The sequence below is a fragment of the Mirounga angustirostris genome, unplaced genomic scaffold (genome assembly GCF_029215605.1).
Source record: "Mirounga angustirostris isolate CCGP_5_RB_7025 unplaced genomic scaffold, mMirAng1.0.hap1 SCAF_5, whole genome shotgun sequence".
In the NCBI taxonomy this organism is placed as follows: Eukaryota; Metazoa; Chordata; class Mammalia; order Carnivora; family Phocidae; genus Mirounga; species Mirounga angustirostris.
The window spans coordinates 63454714-63464527 of NW_026991713.1; the positions used below are offsets into that span (position 1 = coordinate 63454714).

Consider the following 9814-nt stretch of genomic DNA (forward strand, 5'->3'; position numbering starts at 1 on the left):
GAGAGAGACACAGCGAGAGAGGGAACACAAGCAGGGGGAGTGGGAGAGGGAGAAGTAGGTTTCCCATGGAGCAGGGAGCCCGATGCGGGGCTCGATCCCAGGACCCTGGGATCATGACCTGAGCTGAAGGCAGACGCTTAATGACTGAGCCACCCAGGCGCCCCTTAAGTTTGATATTTTTTAAGTTAAAATACTTTTATTGTTCTCAGAAAGACTCACTTTTTTTATTTACTCCTTTGATTACCCCCACAATGATACCGGTTCTAACACCCTGGCTCTGCAGTCTTTCCTGGCCCTCCCTGCCTCTGACCCTCTGAGCGGCTTCTCCCCAGGTGGCCTGCATGCAGTTTATCAACATCGTGGTGCACTCAGTAGAGGACATGAACTTCCGGGTCCACCTGCAGTATGAGTTCACCAAGCTGGGGCTGGAGGAGTTCTTGCAGGTGAGCTGGCTCCAGTCTTCGCAGGTGAGGAGCTTAGGGGCAAAGGACCAGCTTAGTCATATCACGAAGGGTTCTTCTTGTACAAGAGTCTAGTGGTGGATGCTCTTGGAACCCTTCCTGTCTTCTGCGGCCGGGGTCTTAGGCCCTCCTGCAGGGGGCGCTCTCTAAATCGGCAGCTCCACTGGATGAGACTGCATGGCTTTAGAAGGAAGTCTTATGCTCTAGGAAGGGGTCATGGAGATGATGAGGACCACATCTCTCTCAGGAGGCTCCCCAACTACTACCGTGTCTGCTCTTCCCAGAAGTCAAGGCACACAGAGAGCGAGAAGCTGCAGGTGCAGATCCAGGCATACCTGGACAATGTGTTTGATGTGGGAGGCTTGTTGGAGGACGCGGAGACCAAGAATGTGGCCCTGGAGAAGGTGGAGGAGCTGGAGGAGCACGTGTCCCACGTAGGTAGTCCTTTTTTGCTGCCAGAACTACCGCTGGGGGTGGGGAGAGGACGGGGCCATCTCAGTTCCAGATTGAGGCCAGGGAAGCTGCAGAACCTGGCACGCTCTGGCCGAGGCCCTGGGTAATCCACAGATTAGGACACACACTGACCTCCAGGACTGGGTGTGAGGTGGCCTCAGGCTTGAGAGAGTCAGGTGTGGTCTGTTTCACAGGGTCTCAGACCTGGGCCCACGGGAGTGATGCAGGGAAGCCACGGGGCTCCACGGCCTTTGGAGGCCTGGGTGCGGGGGTTGGGTCCAGGTCCTGGTGGAGGTTCAGGCTGTGCAAAGTGCCCAGGTTTTAGGGCCAGCGCCAGGCCTGCTCTTCCTATCCTGCAGCTCACGGAGAAGCTTCTGGACCTAGAGAATGAGAACATGATGCGTGTGGCAGAGCTAGAGAAGCAGCTGCTGCAGCGGGAGAAGGAACTAGAGAGCGTCAAGGTACCAAGTAATCTGGGGAAGGGAGGCCCTGACTGGTGCTGGGCGTCAGGGCCTGGGGAGCTGGCCTTCCCTTTTTCTTTCTTTCTTTTCTTTTCTTTCTTTCTTTCTTTCTTTCTTTCTTTCTTTCTTTCTTTCTTTCTTTCTTTCTTTCTTTCTTTCTTTCTTTCTATCTCTTATCAATTTATTTTTTATCTCTTTGCTTTTTCATACAGTCAGCTCCATCCTATTATAAGAAATGCATCTGAAAATCATAGTTTTTTTTATTTGGCTTTTATTTCTTGAGTCATGTCAAGTCTTTGAAAATCCAGATCTTGGTTCACACTTGAGGGACTCAGGAGGGTGGGCTGATGACTTCACCCCGTCTTTTAGTTGGGAGAGGGAAACTGAATCGAGTGGGCCGGACACACACAGAGGAGGGTAGGAGCAGGTGGGGCGCCCGCAGGCACTTCCAGCGTCCAGGCCCCCTCCTACCGGCCCCTCCTATTGCTTTTCCCTCCCCTGCGTAATGGGCAGGCTGAGTAGCTCAGGGACTATCCACCAGGTATCCTAAGTCAGGAGACCAGGGGCTTGATATACATCTGTCAGGCCCCTGCTGAGGGTCTGAAGTGCTGTTCTAGGGAGTATGGAGGATACAGAGATGGCTAGGGCAGGGTCTTGTCCACAGGGGGGCTGCCAACGGAGTGATTATACGAGGCCAAACACAGTGGGAGCAGTCGAGGCCCGGAGGGCTGAGGGCAGGCTGGAGGCAGGCCCGGGAGCCGTGTCCAGGAGCAGCCTCCAGCCTGGGCCTTGAGGAACCAGTGAGTCTAAGTCTGGGTCTGAGAGGAAGCCCACTGGAGGGTGCCGTTCTGTACAGTCCAGCCTCCCTGGCCCCCACCTGCGTTCCTGCTGCTCTCTGCCCCTGCGCACCCTCCCAGAGACCCCAGCTGAGAAGCCCAGGGCAGGAAGTGTGACTCTCAGGGCCAACAAGGGCTGTGCCTTCCCCTTTGCCTACTGGCACTGTCTCCCCGATAGGAGACTTACGAGAACACGAGCCACCAGGTGCACACCCTCCGGCGGCTCATTAAGGAGAAGGAGGAGGCCTTCCAGCGCCAGTGCCACTTGGAGCCTGGGGCGCGGGGCCTGGAGTCCACGGGCAGCGAGGCCCTGGCCCGGATAGGCCCCGCTGAGCTGAGTGAGGCCCTGCTGCCCTCCGATCTGGACCTCCTGGCTCCAGCCCCGCCGCCCGAGGAGGCCCTGCCTCTGCCCCCGCCGCCAGCTCCTCCCCTGCCCCCGCCCCCACCCCCGTTACCAGGTGAGGAGGACCGTGGGAGCCCCATCTCAGGGCCACACCAAAACCCCAGGCAGCAGTGCCTCCCTTAGGGAGAAGGCAGGGATGTGGGCGGAAGGATGTGAAGTCGGGTGGGAAAGGCTTGAGGGAGGGCGAGAATCTGAGGGAGGCTCAGCTTACTGGGAAGGGGCTATCTCAGGGCAGACAGGGGTCTGGTCTAAGGATCATAAAGGTGCCGCTCCTGATTCCTCTGAGGATGGCCATGGAGAGGGCTTAGACCAGAGCAGGAGACAGTGGGCCAGAGGCCAATGAGACCTGCCCCGCCAGAGCTAGGACCCCTGGGAACCAGAGGGGCAGGGAGTTCAAACATCCTCTTTCCCCAAGAGACTTTGTGGACAGGTGGGGTGGCATCGGGGAAGGCTCTCTGGAGAGTCTTTTGGGCCCTGGGTCACCGTGGCATTTCTTTTCCCCCAGACAAGTGTCCCCCAGCCCCCCCTCTCCCTGGCGCTGCTCCCTCTGTGGTGTTGACAGTAGGCCTGTCAGGTGAGTCCCCCCAGGGCTCTGGGCAGGGCTAGTGGGACATAGGGAGAGTGTCCTTAGCCCCAGCGCCTCACCGATCTTCCTTCCAAATTTAGCCATTCGCATCAAGAAACCTATCAAGACCAAGTTCCGGCTGCCTGTCTTCAACTGGACAGCACTGAAACCCAACCAGATCAGTGGCACTGTCTTCAGTGAACTTGACGATGAGAAGATCTTGGAGGTAGCAGGAGCCCTTAGGGGTGGGGTAGAGGGCTGGGGACGAGACCGTGCTTTTAGCCAGATCTCCTGGCCTTGGAAACACCCTCAGACCCAGACCCAGGCATCCACGTGCCAGAGCTGAACAGATGCTGGGCGTGCTGCCAGGGGTCTTCTAGTAGGATAGGCCACCACGTTTTCCTTTCTCGCCAACCCCTGCCAGGACCTAGACCTGGACAAATTTGAAGAACTGTTCAAGACGAAAGCCCAGGGCCCTGCCCTTGACCTCATCTGCTCTAAGAACAAGACAGCGCAAAAGGCCGCCAGCAAGGTGACCCTGTTGGAAGCCAATCGTGCCAAGAACCTAGCCATCACCCTACGCAAGGCTGGCCGCTCTGCCGAGGAGATCTGCAGGGCCATCCACACGTGAGGCTCCCACTGACCTTGCCCTGGTCCCAGTCAGTTGGCAACCCAGTTCACCTAGGATCCTGGCCTTCCTGGATTCCAGGGCATCAACAGAGCCATCTCACACCCCTCAGTCATCCCCTGGTTTGGCCAGAACTTAATGCATCTGTGCTGTGTGCCAGGGACTGGGGGGGGTGCGGGGGATTCAGCCCAAACCTTCACTCACGTTGCTGCCAGTCTCGGGGGAACAGTCCAGTAGCACTGGGTGATAACCACCAAGGTGGTGGAGGTATAGGCAGCTTTGGGGGAACAGAGCAGGCCAGGTAGCTGAGCTTGGGGATCAGGGAAGGCTGCCGGGAGGAGGTGAGGTCTCACCTGCAACCTGACCTGAGGAAGTGTATGAAGTCCATTTCAGTGCCTGGAGGGAGAAGCATGATGCCCTAGGTACTGAAAATCAACTCAGACTTCAGTGTAGGAGAGTCGAAGAGACAGGGTAAACACAGGTGGGCAGAAGTCCTGCAGGCTGAGCCTCATAAACCATGTTCAGATATTAAGATTTCTCCCTGGGGGTAGAGAAAAGACACTGAAGGGTTTGTTTGTTTGTTTGTTTGTTTAAGATTTTATTTATTTATTCATAAGAGACAGAGAGAGAGAGAGAGAGGCAGGCTCCCCGCTGAGCAGGGAGCCCAGTGCGGAACTCGATCCCAGGACCCTGGGCTCATGACCTGAGCCGAAGGCAGACGCTTAACCATCTGAGCCACCCAGGCACCCAACACTGAAGGGTTTTAAAACAGGCCATGGAATGGTCCCCTAGGATTGTTGCTCACGCTGTGACGGATGAGGCGATGGGCCCTCTGCCTCTGGCTGCGTCCTGCTCACAGACCCCACCCTCAGGCCTTCTAGGAGCCGGAGAATAAAGGGGGGATGGATCACGGGCACATGCAAGACCTGAGCTGGCTCCTTCCTCCTACGCAGGTTTGACCTCCAGACGCTGCCCGTGGACTTCGTGGAGTGCCTGATGCGCTTCCTGCCCACGGAGGCCGAGGTGAAGCTGCTGCGGCAGTATGAGCGGGAGCGGCAGCCCCTGGACGAGCTGGCGGCCGAGGACCGCTTCATGCTGCTCTTCAGCAAGGTGGAGCGGCTGACCCAGCGCATGGCTGGCATGGCCTTCCTGGGCAACTTCCAGGACAACCTGCAGATGCTCACGCCGGTACAGCCCCCGCCCGTCCCCCACCTGCTGCTCCCCGCCTCTGCCGGCCCCGTCGGGCCAACTTCTCCCCATCCCGGCCTGGGCTGACGCAGCTCTTCCTCTTGCCTTCCAGCAACTCAACGCCATCATTGCAGCGTCTGCCTCTGTCAAGTCCTCACAGAAGCTGAAGCAGATGTTGGAGGTGGGGAGAGGTTGCGGAGGCCCGCGCCCGTGGGCCTGGGCCCGGGTGGAGGAAGGAGCCCGCGGGGCCTGGCCTGACCTCCTCCCGTGCATCTTTTGGACAGATCATCCTTGCACTGGGGAACTATATGAACAGCAGCAAGCGAGGAGCTGTGTATGGCTTCAAGCTCCAGAGCCTGGATCTGGTAAGACGGTGGGGGCGACCTGGGGCCGGGAAGCCCGAGGAGCCATGGCGTTTGGCCCTCTCTCACCACCCCGTGCCCCCCCCTCCAGCTGCTGGACACCAAGTCCACCGACAGGAAGATGACCCTGCTGCATTTCATTGCCTTGACGGTGAAGGAGAAATACCCAGACCTGGCCAACTTCTGGCATGAGCTACACTTCGTGGAGAAGGCCGCGGCAGGTGAGGGAGCGTGGCCCGGCGAGCCTGCCCTCATGTGTAGCCCGGGACAGTCCCAGGAAGCTTGGGAGAGGGAACACTTGGGTCCCCTGGTTTCTGGCTTTTGTCATCTCCTTTCTGGCCACTGCAAAGCTTTCCGCTGGGGCCATGGTAGGGGCTCCCCCAGGGGGAGCCTTCCTGCAGGCGCCCGCCTGGCCCAGTCCTTCCCGCCGGGGCGCCGTGGAAGCCGGCAGTGAGCACCAGTGGCTCTTCACTCCCAACTCCCTGGGTGGCCCTGGAGACTGCGTCTCTGTGATGCCCGTGAAGGGCCTCGGAAAACCATGAAGCCCCCACAGACATAAGGCAGCTGACATTTCTGCCCCAGGCCTGAGGCGGCTCCATTTGGATCCCAGCAGTCTCTCTGGTTTGCCTTCCTGGGCCGCCTCGTACTTTGGGGTCATGAGCTCACAGCCCCCTTTCCTGTTCCTTACCTCTGCGAGGGCCCCGTTGGCTGCGTGTGTCCTTCTCTGTCTCCACCGACGGCTCAGGAAGCGGGGGCACGAGAACCCGAGGGAGCCCCTGTGGACGGGGAGGGCCAAGTTCTGTGTGGCCCCGGACCGGGAGGGGGGCATGTCGGCCACTGAGCAGGCCTCAGCCCAGGCTCTGGTGACCACAGTGTCCCTGGAGAACGTGCTGCTAGACGTGAAGGAGCTGGGCCGGGGCATGGAGCTGATTCGGCGGGAATGCAGCATACACGACAACAGCGTCCTGCGGAACTTCCTCAGCACCAGCGAAGGCGGGCTGGACAAGCTGCAGCGCGACGCCAGGACGGCTGAGGTGGCCAAGGGTGCCGGCAGCCGGGGCCGGCCAGGGCCAAGGCGCTGTGTCCCGTTAGATGGGCTTTGTTCTGGTTCTTGGGCCAGAGGACTTTCAGATTTAGAGAGAGAGAGAGAGAGAGCAAGCACATGCAGGGAGGAGGGGCAGAGGGAGAGGGGGAGAGAGAGACTGAAGTAGACCCTGAGATCACGACCCTGACATCATGATCAGAGCTTAACTGACTGTGCCACCCAGGCACCCCTGGACCGAAGAACCTTTACCGCGTGGTTGGCTGGCTGTATGTGGGGGAGAGGGGGCTTTGGGGGTGGCCAGCAGCCACCCCTGGGGACATACCCTAAGGAGCGTTGGGAGCCCCAGGTTCTTTTGCACCCCACAGGGGCTGGGGGCTGCTGGTTTTCCTCCTTTGGCCCCAAGCCCTGCTGGAGAGCCAGGCTTGTGCTTCTCTGCCAGACCGAGCCCTTCTGTCCACCCCTTCCCCAGGAGGCCTATAATGCAGTCGTGCGCTACTTCGGCGAGAGTCCCAAGACCACACCCCCGTCTGTATTCTTCCCAGTATTTGTCCGATTCATTCGTTCTTACAAGGTGAGCGGAAGAGAGGCTTTTGAAAAAGGAGTCTGGCTGAGAGAAAACTGGGAGGGAGAGGGAGGGCTGGGCTCCAAGTCTGGGCCTTTTCTGTCTCCTCCTCGGAGGCCTGGGAGGGAGCAATGGAAGCTGGCCACAGGCCTCTCAGCTGTGAACTGGTGGGCAGGGTGGGGGCCCAGGCCCTTCCTGTCATTGTTCAGGGCAGGAAGTGCCCCTCCAGAGGGTGGCCACCTGGGGTTGCTGGTCCCACTACCACCCATTCTCCACCCTCGGTGTCAGCCCCTCCCCTCACAGCCCGTGTGAGCCTCACTGCCCCACAACCCCCCCCATGGTTCTTAGGAAGCAGAACAAGAGAACGAAGCTAGAAAGAAGCAGGAGGAGGTAATGCGGGAGAAGCAGCTGGCTCAGGAAGCCAAGAAACTGGATGCCAAGGTGGGTGGGACCAAGAGCTGGGGCCTGGAGGAGAGGATGAAGGGGTGGAGAGAGAACTCGAGAGACGGGAAACTGGAGCCCAGAGACCACCCAGAGGATCTGAGGCTGGAGTCCAAAGGGATGGGGAGAGGGGCTTTGGGAGGGGATTCCTAGGCAATGATCAGGGGTGGGCTGCTATGTACAATTAAGGGCGTCCTCAGACTGCATCTTCGGGCAGGAACCAGCCCCATGGTAGGCTAGTGATGACTCCCTTCCCCTCCAATGCTCGGCCCTAGACCCCATCTCAGCGGAACAAGTGGCAACAGCAGGAGCTAATTGCAGAGTTGAGGAGGCGCCAGGCCAAGGAGCATCGGCCTGTTTACGAAGGGAAGGATGGTACCATTGAGGACATCATTACAGGTGGGGTCCTTGTCCCTCCTTTGGGCCTGGCCGCTAGGCCCAGCTCCCGAACTCCAACCCTGCGCCTTTGGGCCCTCCTCGCAGCGCATCCCCACGAGGCCTGACCACTGTGTCTCTTTCCTGGGCCACAGTGTTGAAGAGTGTCCCTTTCACGGCCCGTACTGCCAAGCGGGGCTCCCGCTTCTTCTGCGATGCAGCCCACCATGATGAGTCAAACTGTTAACCCCCAAGGCCGGGGCTCTTGACAGGTACTGGGCACCACAGCTGCCCCTCTGCATGCCCACCTCCCAGGACTCCTGCTGGGCCCGCAGGCACCTCCTCCCCTGCATGACTTGGAACCATCCTCTGGCAGCCTCACAGTGATAGGGGCGCATACTTCTCCACTTGCATGCCCCGTGCTCAGAGAAGCACGCCTTAGCCCCTTGCATGTGCCTCCAGGGAAGTGGTATCTCCCACTAATGCTGTCCTGGCTTCTACTAAGACCCAGGGGTAGGGAGTTTCCAGAGCAGGCAGGACCCGGCCACCAACTCTCATTGCTGAGGCTGAGGCTCCGTTCCTGGGCCCAGGTATCCTTTGTGACTTGTCCCCTCACACCCCCCCCCCCCCCTTAAAGAGCTCTGGCAGTAGCTTCTGCCCAGGCACATCAGATGTCCCTTGACCGGTTTCCTGATTTTCAGTCTACCTGGGATCTCTCCCCAGCTTCTGGCTATTGCTGAGTCTACTTTGTCTCTGCCACTGCCCAGTGGCCTCTCGTCATCCCCACCTGGTCCTCTGGAAATGCAGAGCCCCAGCAGTCTCCCTGACCATCCCCTCTAGCCTCTTTTAAAGCTTCTCCTTCCTCGGCCGCACGACTGGCTCTTCTTTGGCCCTGCCCGTGGGGCTGCTCCTCAGGGGCTGTTCCGACAGACGGCGGCCCAGCCTCGCCTCCTTGCGTGTTCACAGGCCTCTGTCTTCCCCACAGGCCTCCATCGCCAGCCCGTTGTCATTCGCCACCAAGCCAGGAGTGCCGCACCGCCCAACAGCCCCCCTCGGGCTCCAGGCCCCCACTAAGACCCCCCCGAAGGCAGAAGCACTTCAACTCTCCAACCTGTGCACCTGGAGCCCTGGAACTGGCCGAGGGCGCAGGCAGGGCTATGCTGCTCTTGACCCAGTGTCCACCCGAGTCTCAAAGCTATACGTGCCTGGCGCCACTGGGGGCACTGGGTCTTTTGGGGCCTGGCACTTCCCTGGTGCCTCCAGGACTGCACTTTGGCCCCAGGGCCTTCAACTTCATTTCCTGACTGGAAGGTCACCAAGGGTCAGCTCAGAGCTGGGAAAAGTCATTTCTAGCTTTAGCCTATACAAGGGCCCATAGCCTCCTCTGTCACTAGGCCAGAGGGACAAGCGGAGAAAGCAGTTATCCCTATTTTTTTCTCCCTTCCTTTTCGCAGGCCCATGATCAGCTGTGGTCTGGAAGTATCCAGACTCAGGGAGCCCCAGAACCCTACCAGTCTCAGATCGCCTTTTACCAGGAGCAAGGCCCACCTAAGCCTGGTCCCCACCCAGCTGTGCCCTGGTGATAAGGGTAGAGGAGAGATGCCACGCTTACTGCCCTTGGCCCTTTCCACTCTAGGCTGACTGTTGTTGGGTGGGCAGAGGGGTAGAGGTTCTCCCTGGATTGCTAGAGAAAGCACCCTCACCTCCTTTCCACGGCTAGGGGTTTTTTAGCAGGAGACAGGGGGCATGGCGGTCTTAGCTGACTATTTGCCCAGTCTCCTGCCAGTTTCTCCTCAGCCCCTGCAGGGGAATACAGGAACCCACTTTCTGTACATGTACCACCTCCCTTCCCTCGTGTACATAAATCCCAGACCTTCCCTCTCCCAACAAAGGCTTGAAGCACCAGGCCTGACTCTGTCTCCTCTTTCCGGGGTTTCGGGGAGGACTAGGGTGCCGTTTAGCCTGACCCGAACCATGGGGACGGAAAGGAGGCCACATGGAGCTGCCGTCTGCTTGGGGGAGGGCAAACCGGGC

The 9814-nt window shown here is 59.3% G+C and overlaps 1 protein-coding gene across 4 annotated transcripts in view; it reads left to right on the forward strand.

Annotated features, from left to right (window-relative positions):
• FMNL3 (formin like 3) overlaps positions 1-9685 on the forward strand; it is a 51949-nt gene extending 42264 nt beyond the window's left edge. For 3 of the 4 annotated variants that reach the window (XM_045873487.3, XM_045873489.3, XM_064591282.1), the window contains 17 exons: positions 333-443; positions 746-895; positions 1274-1375; positions 2390-2669; positions 3120-3188; positions 3281-3405; positions 3604-3806; positions 4761-4995; positions 5108-5176; positions 5280-5360; positions 5449-5578; positions 6231-6391; positions 6872-6973; positions 7313-7405; positions 7681-7804; positions 7936-8052; positions 8766-9685. In XM_045873487.3, the coding sequence (XP_045729443.1) occupies positions 333-443; positions 746-895; positions 1274-1375; positions 2390-2669; positions 3120-3188; positions 3281-3405; positions 3604-3806; positions 4761-4995; positions 5108-5176; positions 5280-5360; positions 5449-5578; positions 6231-6391; positions 6872-6973; positions 7313-7405; positions 7681-7804; positions 7936-8027 (2127 nt within the window). In that variant the 3' untranslated portion in view covers positions 8028-8052; positions 8766-9685. The remainder of the gene's footprint in view (positions 1-332; positions 444-745; positions 896-1273; positions 1376-2389; positions 2670-3119; positions 3189-3280; positions 3406-3603; positions 3807-4760; positions 4996-5107; positions 5177-5279; positions 5361-5448; positions 5579-6230; positions 6392-6871; positions 6974-7312; positions 7406-7680; positions 7805-7935; positions 8053-8765) is intronic. The other variant, XM_045873488.3, reaches the window with a different exon arrangement.
• The last annotated feature ends 129 nt before the right edge of the window (positions 9686-9814 follow it).